The following is a 12946-nucleotide window of genomic DNA, read 5'->3' on the forward strand; positions in this document are numbered from 1 at the left end:
AATTGGCAACTATGTCTAATCTTGTTTTACCTATATTAGTCCCAAATTGTATCAAGTCGCTGGTTAATTTAAAGCTTAAAATGTATTAATTTGATACAATGTTTCAGAAATGGTGGCTATCACTCGTCCAGTGAACGAGCTGTCGCAGAACTTGTCGTTCATGATGGAGAGTCTGTACAAGGTGTCGGTGGCTCTGCAGCGTCAGGACTACTGATGCCAACGCCAGCGAGCGCCCCGCGCCCCGCGTGCCTCAGCTCATCGCACGCCGTACTTGAAGCCACCTCCATAAACCATGCCCATATACAAAATGGCTATAGACAACAACAATGTATATGTCAAACTTATCTGACATTTGTCTAACCATAAAGTGTCTACTAGATCTGATAGTAGTGCGTTATAAATGGGGAGAAAAACTGAAAGCCCTACGTAGGTGGCGCTAGCGCCAAGAGTGGGCTGCCACCTGTCAACTTTTTAAATGGCATTCTAGCGATTTTTAAAGGAAGGAATACCTTCCTCATTTAATCATTAATAATCTACAAACTGTCTTTAATTTTTTTTTCAGTAAAATAAGAGTGAAGTCTTTACTATGACAACAGTCCACAGAGTACTTTGTTTATAAAATAAAGTTTTTTTTTTTACATATCTGTGGTATATTTAGTGAGCGAAAGCCAGTTTTTCTCCCCATAATCATGTCCTAACCTCACGTCAATGATCTCGTTTCACCTTTTATCTTGGTTTATCCATATTTTGATATCTTTAACTTTCATTTCCTTTTAATATCCTAACTGATCTCGATAACTGATACATAATAATTAATAAACAATTATTGGATGATTAAGGAAAGCCCGTAATATTTTGTGAAACGGCAATAACAAAAGTTACTATTACCAAATATTTGTAAGCGCCAAATTGTGCGAAACTATTCACAACTCTATTACTATGGATTTTGACTGCAATGACACTCTTTTATCTCTGTTTTGTCAAAGAGAAAGACAGGGATGTCAATATATCAATGCGGTCAGAAAAATTCTGTATGTACTATACTATAATTAATGTTCTTAAATCACAATGTTAGTGATCACATTTTAAAAATAATCCTAATGAATAAAGGAATTTTACTTCTGTTATTTCGATCAATTAAATATTCTTATAATTGAATTATTAAAATATTTCTGTAATTAAATACGAAATTGTAAAATAAAATTAAAACATTAATTTTGGTCAAAAATTAATAACCATAATAAAAATTATTTAATAACGAAATTAAAAATTATAAATATATTTGTATAATAACAAATTGTGTATATTTAATGAAATTGAAATGAAATCATGTTTGAAATTTTATTTATACAACAATTAAGGAACTTCAAATTAAATAATAAAATTAATTTATGATTTAAATAATTTTTTTTATAATAAAATTTAATAATTTAATTTATTCTTATATCTGAAATATACGTAGTTACTAATTAATTCTTAATTTAATCCAAAGTTGCTTCTAAATCAATGTTAATTTGTAATCTAATAAAATTTTAAAATAAATCCCATAATAATTGTTGACAGTAATTGTGTCATTCATATGAAAATGTGTAGTTAAGTGTCACAATGATGCTAAAATAGTTTTATCGCTTATAAATTAATTTAATTACTCAAATGTGTACGATTTATGTGGTCTTTTTTTGAGTTTGTTACCAAAGCGGTTTAGCAAATTTGTGTACACAATAAAACGTTCCTTACTGTGGGATAAGTCAAATTACCATCCCTTGTTTAATCTAAAAAAAACTATGGATCAATAGATTTTTGTAGGAATGTTTTGGTTGGGGACGCTTGGTTACATCAACTATCATGCAGCGTTTGAGCGTTTTATTTATACGAATGATGTTCTCTAAATGTTCTCACGTTTACGTATATGTGCATGTCTACGATTAATGTGAATTTAAATGTTTTTTAGTCTTATATTAAAGTTAATCCCCGCCGCAGTGCGTTCGCTTACCGCCTCAATGTAATGTAATTTGAACAATCCTCATTTTTATACACACATATACTCAAGCTATTATTTGTGATATTATTTCCTTTTCTCTTGTAACTGTTAATGACAATATTTATTTTGTTAGACTAATATTACAATAATTCGCAGCGCAATCAGTTCGCACCACGGCGATTTTGAAATAAAATATAGATTATATTTAAATGTACTAATAATATCTGTAACCAATTGTAAATGTATTTCATTTTAATGAATAATAAAGCATCAATTCTCAATTTATGTTGTTTTTAATTATTATGGTATACCCCAGATATTAACATGCAAAACATACAGAAAGACGAGCAGAGGAGACATACAAAACAAATTATAACTTAGTATTTTCAGGGGAATCAATCTTTCTTGTTTATTCTTATTATTTAAATGCGATGTATGGAAGGGCCAGAACTGGGCCGTCCCTCACGGTTTTTACCGTCCTGTGGGCCTAACAAGAATATTTGTGACAATCGCCTTTGTACCGTCATCGACAAAATTTGTGCAGCGCTCCCTATCCTCCTTAAAGTACACCAAAATTCGCATGCTAATTTGATTTGTTAATTGACGATAACGATACGAAGGCGCTTGTCGCAAATATTCGTGCTAGGCCACAGATCGATGAAATACTCAAGAAGTATTAAGAGCACTCGAAACCGACGTGAATGTATGCGGAGGTGTATGATTGTGCAAGAAGTGATTACTGCCTACCTATTTGGGTTACAGGCATCATTATGTTATTATTGTTGTTATAAACGCTACTTTTGAAGGTTAGTGAAGCTTAATAGGTGCAAAAATGTTCCTACTTTCAGTATTTCTCCCAAAGTATTTGGTTAAACAAGTGAATGAGAAATTTCGACAGGCAATTAATATAGTAATAAAAACTAAACTGAATTTATATAACATCCCTAATTTAGATAATAAAAGTATTATAAAAAATTGTTGTTGTAGGAGATTTAAATGTAATTGCGGTGTAAGAAGTTTTTACTTTACACTGGGATAATAGTATTTGTAAGCTGGTAACATTGCATCCAATTTCCTGTATATCAACGTATGTCAAAAGTGGGAAAATATAAATGGATAGGCGATTGCTTGGAAATGACAAATTTTGCTTTGTTACGATTTATGTACACCTGTTTAAATTACGTGACAGTTAATTCTATCTATATTATTAGTTAGAATTCACACCACCGCTACAAACCGCTTTCATCAGCGCCAAAATGCCGCAAATCAAATAGGCACATAATAATACGTCTTATAACCAGGTCAGTTATAGTTGTCAGTAGTGGAGAATGAACGGGACGGAAACTGCCGCGACACAACAAACATCAATCAGCCAATCTTGGCAAATCGGTTTGGATTTCGCGAGTTTTGGGCTTTTATGGCCGGCGGGTATAGTTCTGTCATCTTTATTTATCCGACTTTACAAAGGATAATTTTGAACTAACATAAAATATTTTGTGTACAAGTGCAAATCCAGCCATCGTTTACAACGAATAATAACAGCAATAATAATGGAAACACGGTACTATGAAGGTTGTGGACGGGAAGGACCCATAAGATGTATATTTCTTGGAGAATTTCATGCTGTCGCGGGACCTAAAATAGCGTGCCAGGTCAGTAATTAGTTGAGTCCTTATTATTTATCAATACTTATTAATTAGGAGTGTATCAAGTTTATTTTTGTTCATATTAATATAATATAACTGTCCCAATCCTATTTAATGTGTTATTAGTTATTTCGTAGTTATTCTTCATCACATGTTTTTACGAAAATTTTAAGAATGTTTACTAATTTCAATGCAAAAATATAAGAAGCGACCAACTTCACTTTGTTATATCGATAGATTGCAAATTTTCATATACGTATCAATATGGCGCAATGTTTTTTTTATACTTTTTCAATTGTAGCATGGTCATTGTACATTTTTTCTTTTATGTAACACGTAAACATTTTACACAGGTTTAATTATATGCCTAGTCATCGTTAGCTTAAAATAATGTTAGGTACATACCATTTTTTAGGTTACTATTACTGTAGTAGTGATAAAACATGGTAAGTTTAATAAAATATAATTTTTGTCAACAGTTCCCTGAAGATTTCATTTCAAAGGATTTGTTTGATTCATTAAGCACATACATAATTCCCAAACCTATTTTGCAAAAGAAAAACATAACTTTGTAAGTATAATATACATATTTTGTGAGTATACTTAACATCTTTGTAAGGACAGTAGAAACAGCTCAAATTATAACAACCATTTTAAACAGGTTTCCTTAACAGTTGCTTGTAGACAATGTAGTTTAAGAAATAAAATTTTGTACTTACTAGAATGTAAATGAGTGTTGTGAATGTAATAATGTGTTATTTTAAGTAATTGCTATTTTTTTTAACATCATTTGCAGCAATGCTCCAGCACACAAGATATTGGGCTACCCAATATATCTGAAGAGTCCTAGGTACCCACGAAATGTGTATGTTTTCAATTTGTGCTTTGTCTGCGATAACTGGTCAAGGACTGTTCAGTATGAGCCAGTAGTGAAGAAACTTGGAGAACATCTGGTATGTACTCATGATAGTTTCACACGAAGGCAGAGAATGGGAATAAAACATTTATTGAGATTATGTGAAACCCATTAACATTTTCTTGCTAGTTGAGTCTTACCAATCTGACTTAAATTAATTTCTTTCGTTTTTTTTATATATGTCAAATTTCTTTGAAAGTTTTATACAATTACTATTAAGTTATTAATAAAAGCAAAGTAATTAATAAAATATACTGACAGATAACATTGGAAGAAGAGAGTGCATTTGTGTCTGGAGGCTCATCCCGTCTGCCCACCTTCCTTGCGCACCTTCTGTACGACTTGAACACTTACCGCAAGACAACTGTCACAGGTCAGTTTACCACTGGTTTCATTTACTTCTTTGGTGCAATATTTGTCTGTATTGCTACAATATATGTATTTTAAATACATTGGTACTCAAATAAGTGGCAACTTGATAATTGGGAACCCTTATAGGCAAGAGTTGTTGTCCACTCCTAATGGATGGCTCCCATAATTGGGACTCGTCAACTTGGGTCAAAGAGAAACCTCTAGAAGTGAGTTATATGTTGTGGCCTACCTTGGAATTTGTCTGTAACATGTAAATACAAATTAGAAAAAGTAAAGATTTTGAGTTTGGGAGTCGATTATTCATCTTCTTTTTCTTACCTATTGCATATTATATTGCTTTAAACCAATGTTGAAAGTGTTCAATATAAATCATACATGTTTCTTTGATATAAATCTTAACTTTGTATTTACCATCATAAAGTATATGTATTTCAACAGAGGGGGACACAATTATACATGTAAAGGTGACAGAGATACGCGATGACCCAAGCACAGTTAATGACCATGATGTGCCAGTGTTGGTGGCCTCCATTGGCCTGCCAAGACCTGGCACCTCCAGCAACCCCGGAGAGGAACCAGACTCCACCTCACGTGAAGATCTCAGGGATGAGCTGGAAGACCAACTGCCTATGGAAATATATACAAATTCTAATTGGGATCTTACCACCAAACAGGTAACAAGATGGACTTAAGATAAAATTAATTTCTTTGATCTGTTAATATTCCCTAAACTTGTTTTCTACAGAATCAATGTATTGATTATTTTGATATGAATGTAGTACAGTAAGTGACATGTTTCAGCTTCTGCCGTACATCAATGGGTACTACCATGTGGCTAAGATTGCCGCTAAAGTGAATGTGGAGAAAACTCTTGTCAAAGCTTGCATTCAGAACTTACTCTACTATGGAGTGGTAAATATACATTTATCAACATAACAAAATATACATAATGGCTCAATTTATTTACTGAAACAATTTTATTTTCTTTATACTGTTATTTTCTGATTTCTAATGCTTATACAAAAGCAGCGACAACCAGTTTGTTCCAAACATTTAATTAAGAGAATTTCATTAACATATATGATGATATATTTTTGTTTGCAGGTGAAACTTATACCTTTGTTGAAATTCAGCAACATGTACCGGGCGACCGCTAAAATAAATCGCATCAAAACAGACCTTGAGTTGCAGAAGGCTTGTCTTTCTTTTATTCAAGTCAAAGGCAGGAGGAAGGTGATTACTAAATAAATATGATTTTCACAATAATATTTAGAGATTGAAACTGTTTCATAACATAGGCCAATCTATCAAGTAGGTTAGAAAATGTAGGCTACAGGATAGATGTATTTAGTGCTTTAAAATTGGTGATCTAATTTAAGAGTTTTGTTGGTGACATGATGACCTAATGTGACCTTACAGCCGCGCATTGAAGAGGTGCTGGTGGTGCTGAGCCTGCTGCAGCAGGGTACCTCGCTGCGCGCTGTCAACGAGCGCTTCCACACCATCTGCCGCTTCGCGCGCTTCGACGTGCGCAACCTCATCGTCTTCTCGCAGATGCACGGCCTCATACGCTGTCTCAAGAGGTAACTACCATTACCTTCACGAGTGACACGCGTCAAATACAATTATTACCTCGTTTTTTAAAACTGGTAGACTTCAGCAACATCTGTCTGGATAGGTCGGCTCCCTCGTTGGAGTATCTGATAACACAGAACGCAGACATTAAATGGAAGCAATTCCACATACTTACGAGTGTGTATGACCCAGCCTTATTTTAGTCCTCTCTTTCTCTTCCTATTATAAGGACCGGATAGGATAGAAAGGAGAAGTGGATTGACAGAGAAGGGGACTCACAGTAAGGGAAAATGTTCTCTTCCTGTGAGTACCCTATGTAATTTAAAGGTAGACAATGCATCTGCAATTGCACATGTCTTTGGGAAGCGTTCTCTTCACTATATCGGCGTATTTATGTGGCCACTTGCTCGTTTACCAACTTGTAATATATAAAAAAGCCAGGGATACAGTACTACAAATACATAAGTTTACATTGTTTCAGATATCCGACATACACCCGCGGGCGGTCGCGGTCGACGTCGTTTGGTCCCGAAGTGAAAGCTTTGCAGAAGCTGTTCACTGGGGAGCGGTGCACAGACGAGATCTGCTGCCTCACCTCCATCGATATCCCCACTCTGGAGACAGTCATCGAGGAGGACCCAAACGTCGCCGTCATACTGTGCTAAACGTATTTTGAAACATAATTTGCAATATTTAGCAATATTATCATCACAAAAAGCAATAATGAAGCTACTTATGTATTGTATTCTTTGATAGTTCTATGAGGCTGTATGTTATCGTGATAATTGTAGTAAGATATATATTTAGGATCGCTAAAGCTTATCATTTATTCTATTTTTAGAGTACTGTACGTTATCTATTTATATATTTAAATTAATATAGGCTTTAGATTTAGAAATCAGTGGAATACTTTACACGTGAGTTTGGTTTTATTGATTATAAAAATTTTTACAAAATAATTCTGTCATATTTATATAGAATATAAGGTGAGGAATAGAAAAACAAAAATAGCATCGCATTCAATTGAAAAAACCCGACATAAGAAAAAAACATCTAAGTCGTTAATATGAAGAGCATTTTGTTTCACAATGTTTGCATCACATTTTTAAAATTAATTATTTATTTTTTTCGCTTATTATTAAACTTTATTGGCCAACTATTAGATTAGTTAATAAGTGAAATAGTTATAAGTAATATTATAATATAATGAGGTATAATGTAAAACTTGGTATATGTATATCAATTTTAATATCCCACCGTTTGAATTAACTAATGTTGATATAATAATGATTTTTGTGGCATTCACGTGCTTTATAGTATTAATTATTAATATAATAATGCACTGTCATTTATACTATGACCCATCATAAGTGCTTATAATGGATAACAGATTAGGGGGTAAAATATTATTAGACTAATTTAGTTTACCCAATATATCGTAAAAGTATAAATTTGTGAATCGGGTAAATTAATCACAAAACATCATCGTCTGATTCACTCTTTTCCATGAATTATTTGTAACAAATTACTTATATATTTATATTCTAATTGCTTTCATATATATTTTCATCTTAGTTCTTGTCTTCCAGTAGCTTTTCCATTATATAAATTTAATCTAATATATTTTTACAGTTAACATACGAAATTTTAACTAAGGTTATTCCACAAGCCTTCCTAATACTTAAAATTACTATGAAAATAGCTACTTAATTTTAAAAGGCTATAACATCACTTGTATAATTTAAATGAAGACTGACTATTTAAGGTAAAAATTAAAATTTATTAGTTTTATTGCTACATATTTTAGCCTATTCATTATGTATGCATTATATATAGATACAGACTATATATTATCAAAAGATACCTAACTAATAGACCTAGACCTTATCTGGGTTACTAAAGAGTGGCGAAATAAAGGTCCTGGAGACCCATTAAACGTCAATAGGTTAGTTAAAAATTAAGATTTAAAAACTAGATAATAGCAGATTCTCAGACCTACTGAATATGCATATAAAGTTTCTTAAAAATTGGTCAAACCGTTTCGAAGTAGTATGGTAACTACGAGTATCATTGTGACACGAAAATTAGATGTATGTAGGATTTAAGTATTTTTTTTCAAATAACTATTTATATAATGATTATATGCTTTATCCCAATCGTTCCTTTCACAATTTGAATGTAAATATATATTTAGTGGTTGTGGGCAATACTAGTTAGGTTATTATATAATAATTATGCATTGTATGAAAAAAGAAATAGTTATAACAATGGCTCTTTGCTGCTGACATTTATACAAAATATTGTCATCTCACACAATACAATGTATTTTTGTATGAATGTTTGAAGAGTGTAAATGTGTGGACAATGATAAAAATTAATAATCGAAGTGATAATTAACTTAATAGTATTGTTATTACTCGTTAGTGTAGTCCTGATAAAGGATATTTTAATATAATATAATTGTAAAGATATAAACAATCTAAGTCACAATATTAAAGTATTATTTAAAAACATTCTGTCCATGAGTGATACTCGTTTGATTTATGTTATATATTATGTTTAGTTGCTTAAACTCGAATTTATTTAATGTATTGAATTAACGTTCCATCGATAAATTGATCTTTGCAAAAAAGGAACAAACGTTTGAATATAACTTTATAAGAATATTATTTGTTCAACATTTTCAAAATGTATAATAAATCTTAATATAGTAAAATTTCAAAATCTGATTGACTTAAATAAGGTATATCTTCCCTTATAATCTTTGTCTTCTCATTTTTGTCTAAATATGAATATTTTTATCAATTTCTCATAAAGCTATGTTATTCATATTAAATTAAATTTATGTAAATATTTGCTGCAAAATTAATTTACTATCACACTAGTAGACTATTGATGCTTTCTAAACATTTAATATTTATTTTTAAAAACACTATGTCTTATTTAAATATCTGTTGAAATCTGATATTTTTTAACTTTCACATCACAAAGTTAAGTTATTTATTTTGTTTGTATCTGTTTTACTTATTATTTTGTATCACAATTCATCATCAGCTCACTATACGTCCCCACCAAGGGGCTCGGAGCCTACCCTAAGTTAAGGGTGATTAGGCCATAGTCCACCACGCTGGCCAAGTGCGGGTTGGTTGACTTCACACATATCTTTGAATTTCTTCTCAGATATGTGCAGGTTGCATCACGATGTTTTCCTTCACCGTAAGAACGTCGGATAAATGTACATATGTAAATCGGAAATCGAAAAACACATTGGTACATGGCGGGATTCGAATCCAGGACCTGCAGATTGCAAGTCAAGTGCTTGACCACTGAGCCACCGACGCTCCACTGTATCACAAACATACATTATAAGAATACTGTTTATGCATCTCTTGAAAACAATTTAATTGTATATTTTGTACATGTACTCAAAATAATATATAAATTGTGTATTATTGGGTAGTATGAAGTTTATGTATTTATCAATTATAATAATAAATATAAACTGTCCTGTAAATAATTTTATACTCTATTAGAATTATTTAGAATTGGATTTTTTTTAATACGATACATTAAAGAAGTATTAATTGTGCCTCATTATGTATAATAAAATATGTAAGTTGATGCTATTCTATTTAGTTCTCATAGTAATTTAAATGTAAACATGAATAAAGTACTAGAGCCAAACCTTGTTTTACTGTAGACTTAGAATTTCTGCTGTAACAGCTGTACACAACATATTCCCTCCATTTCTCTAAAAAAGATGAGATAAAATACTTTTTGTACAACAGTGGAGACACACTGTTCAAGAAAATATGTTCAAATTATAGCGGCCTGTTTCCCCTAATTTATTAGGCAATGCCAAAATCAAAAATATATACAAAATAATCTATAAATTGGAAGGTAATACAAATTTCCTGTTATCCCAATATTATGCTATCCTTTTTTATTTAACCAGGGCAAGATGGATATATCCCTTTTCTGTATACCTATTCCTTCAATCTATTTAAGGTACAAAGCGCATCGCCTACGCATTACGGTATCTAGTTTCAGATGTCTGAAGGTCCTACTCTTTAACATTAGACGACGTGCTCGTTTGTTTGTAACAAAGTTTTATGAATAAAGTAAAAAGACAAAAACATTGAAGACAATTTATTCCTTCATTCATTTATAAATATGTAAATGTATATTTGTCCTCTATCCCAAGTTTGTCCTTGTGGCGTCGGTTTTTTGCGCATCGCAATATTACTAAGTACGTCCAATACTCGGCTCGAGGCAACGACGTAGATGAGACTGGACTAAGCACTGATAAAAAGTGATGTATATCTTAGTGAAGCACAGTTGTGTTTCACTATTTAAATGAGAGATAAAAATCTAAAAAAAAAAAGATAAAAATCGACATAATTAGGTCGGTGCATTACAATGAAAATTACTGATAATATTTTCAAACATAATTTAATCGATGTTTTTCAGCAGTTTAACTCACTATGAAGCTAAAACTGAAAGACGTCAACTGTGATCTGTAAAATTTAACCAACTATAATATTATAAGTATGATATATTAAATTTTTTACACATTTTTCGCAATTTTTTAAAATTATTGCCATAAAATTTCAAATACTGCATAACAAATTGACACATGATAATTGAAAAACACAGTTAGCTCGATACTTGTTGATATTTAAAACGGTTTTGGTTCCCTTTATTATCAATCATATAGGTAAAAAATGATTTTTTGGTACCTTTTATATGGTAACCCTAACAGAAAAAACGCAAACTCACTGTAGGTACGCTTGCTGAATCTTGTTCGTATATTATCCATGGGTCCGGGCAAGTATTGATGTTGATGTATTGATTTTCCCCGGCGCCAGCTCCCCACCCTACTTATTTATTTTCTCATTGTGCTTGCAGCGTTTCGGTGGCAAGTGGCGTAGATTGACGATTTGAAAAGGATTTAAGTCAAATAATATCGAATAATACCATCATGCGTTTAGTGTTATCCGAGGTAATTATTACATTATTTTGATATATAATTTAGTTCATATTTAAGAAAATTTAGTGCGTACTTCTGGAACATAAAATGGGTGCCATTGCTATACGGAATAAAATTATTGAGACAATATTTTGGATTTTGTGTTTATGCGTGTTTGTGATGTTTTAAAAATGCTGTGCGGCGGTCGATTACATTTGCTTTTTATTAAAAAAGATATTTAATTAACATTTTTTTCTACCCGCATTTCGCCGGGTAATGTAGCCATGATAATGTCGGTACGTCGAAAAAACTTAATACATTACATTATTTGTTCAGCGGCGAGTTTTTCAATTTAGCGTTTAACTTTTATAAATAGTCGTACATTTTGAGTTGAAGTAGCTAAGAAAGTATGGGAATTAAATGATTTAGATTTGGTTCCATATGTTAACTTACACCTTACTTTCTGATGTCTTTGTCTATATTATTTATGCAGTGTATGAAATAGGCAATAAAATAAAAAAAAAAATGAGTGTTTTCTATATTTTTATATTTACACTTATATGAGTGTGATTGCTGCTGCTGTGTATTTTATTCAAGACTCAAAGAAAGAAACAAGTTCCTTTATTTAATTTTTTATTCTTTTAGTACAAAACAAAGTTAAAACAATGTAAGCAAGTAACATTTCCTTGAGTTTTATTTTTGTGGCATATGTTGTTAAAATAACTGGTGTGAACAAGTTTTTGTGATCTTTAGTAATACAAGATTGATAATTTCATGTTTTTAATAAATATTGTGCAATGTTGCACGGCTGGCTTATACCAAATTTGTTTTGTATAAAGTCTTAAAGCAATAGTAAATAAAAAAAGCAAAGGTTCAGTAAATCCTTATTGTAATTAAAATTTCTTTAAGGACAACAATTATGTATATATATTTTAATTATTGTAATATATACTTGATTATGACATATATATAGCAGCTTTTAAATTTCTTACAAGTCTTTAAGCACTTTGGCTAGGGGCAAGCTGTAGAGATTGCTTTGCTACATTACTGATCAATTGTGAACTAAGCTAGTTTTTAAACAGACTAAAGTACCTCACAACTTGCACAATCAAGATGGAAGCAACAAACAGATTTCAATTTATTGAGTGAAATAAGAATTTCATTTAATAATTTGATAATGACTTTAACAATATGTCTATATGTCTGTTTCACTTTAGATCAGTGAAAGCTTTGGCTAACATAAGTTGAATATTTTGACTTTAAGTTTTCTAATTAGCCAATTTTTCAGACCTAGCGAGCAGTAACAATCATGGCTTGCTCAAAGCTACAAATGTCTGAGCTATCTAGCTTGGACCCGGAAAACTATGAGAAATTTTTTCGGACAATACAATGGATTCCAAATAGGTAAGGTTTTATGCATCACTAGTAGTGTTCAAATGCTTTTTTTTATAATTGAGCTAATAATATTCAAGCTGTATTAAGCATTT

General features: G+C 31.5%; 3 protein-coding genes across 12 annotated transcripts in view; all 3 read left to right on the plus strand.

Moving 5' to 3' along the window:
- The window catches only part of fry (microtubule binding protein furry), a 79003-nt gene extending 77827 nt beyond the window's left edge, over positions 1 to 1176 (plus strand). For 4 of the 5 annotated variants that reach the window (XM_013306641.1, XM_013306643.1, XM_013306642.1 and 1 more), the window contains one exon: positions 108 to 1176. In XM_013306641.1, the coding sequence (XP_013162095.1) occupies positions 108 to 214 (107 nt within the window). In that variant the 3' untranslated portion in view covers positions 215 to 1176. The remainder of the gene's footprint in view (positions 1 to 107) is intronic. The other variant, XM_013306645.1, reaches the window with a different exon arrangement.
- Positions 1177 to 3313: 2137 nt separating this feature from the next.
- Positions 3314 to 8228, plus strand: LOC106113895 (nitrogen permease regulator 2-like protein). Its single transcript, XM_013306948.1, has 9 exons — positions 3314 to 3633; positions 4107 to 4198; positions 4424 to 4580; positions 4805 to 4916; positions 5354 to 5589; positions 5717 to 5827; positions 6020 to 6148; positions 6335 to 6498; positions 6972 to 8228. The coding sequence occupies exons 1-9, from the start codon at positions 3532 to 3534 to the stop codon at positions 7153 to 7155; spliced, it is 1287 nt and encodes a 428-aa protein (XP_013162402.1). The 5' UTR covers positions 3314 to 3531; the 3' UTR covers positions 7156 to 8228.
- Positions 8229 to 11379: 3151 nt separating this feature from the next.
- Positions 11380 to 12946, plus strand: part of hiw (MYC binding protein highwire) — an 83451-nt gene continuing 81884 nt past the window's right edge. For all 6 annotated transcript variants that reach the window (XM_013306598.1, XM_013306599.1, XM_013306601.1 and 3 more), the window contains exons 1-2: positions 11380 to 11492; positions 12748 to 12863. In XM_013306598.1, the coding sequence (XP_013162052.1) occupies positions 12769 to 12863 (95 nt within the window). In that variant the 5' untranslated portion in view covers positions 11380 to 11492; positions 12748 to 12768. The remainder of the gene's footprint in view (positions 11493 to 12747; positions 12864 to 12946) is intronic.

The sequence above is a fragment of the Papilio xuthus genome, unplaced genomic scaffold (genome assembly GCF_000836235.2).
Source record: "Papilio xuthus unplaced genomic scaffold, Pxut_1.1 DF828177.1, whole genome shotgun sequence".
Classification (NCBI taxonomy): domain Eukaryota; kingdom Metazoa; phylum Arthropoda; class Insecta; order Lepidoptera; family Papilionidae; genus Papilio; species Papilio xuthus.

What these genes read in the sequence shown, in the direction of transcription:
- LOC106113895 (XM_013306948.1), top strand. Translation starts at nt 3,532, where the DNA reads ATGGAAACACGGTACTATGAAGGTTGTGGACGGGAAGGACCCATAAGA. An exon ending in GACCTAAAATAGCGTGCCAG is followed by an intron (nt 3,634 to 4,106) that starts GTCAGTAATTAG and finishes TTTTGTCAACAG; the next exon opens with TTCCCTGAAGATTTCATTTC. An exon ending in GGGATCTTACCACCAAACAG is followed by an intron (nt 5,590 to 5,716) that starts GTAACAAGATGG and finishes GACATGTTTCAG; the next exon opens with CTTCTGCCGTACATCAATGG.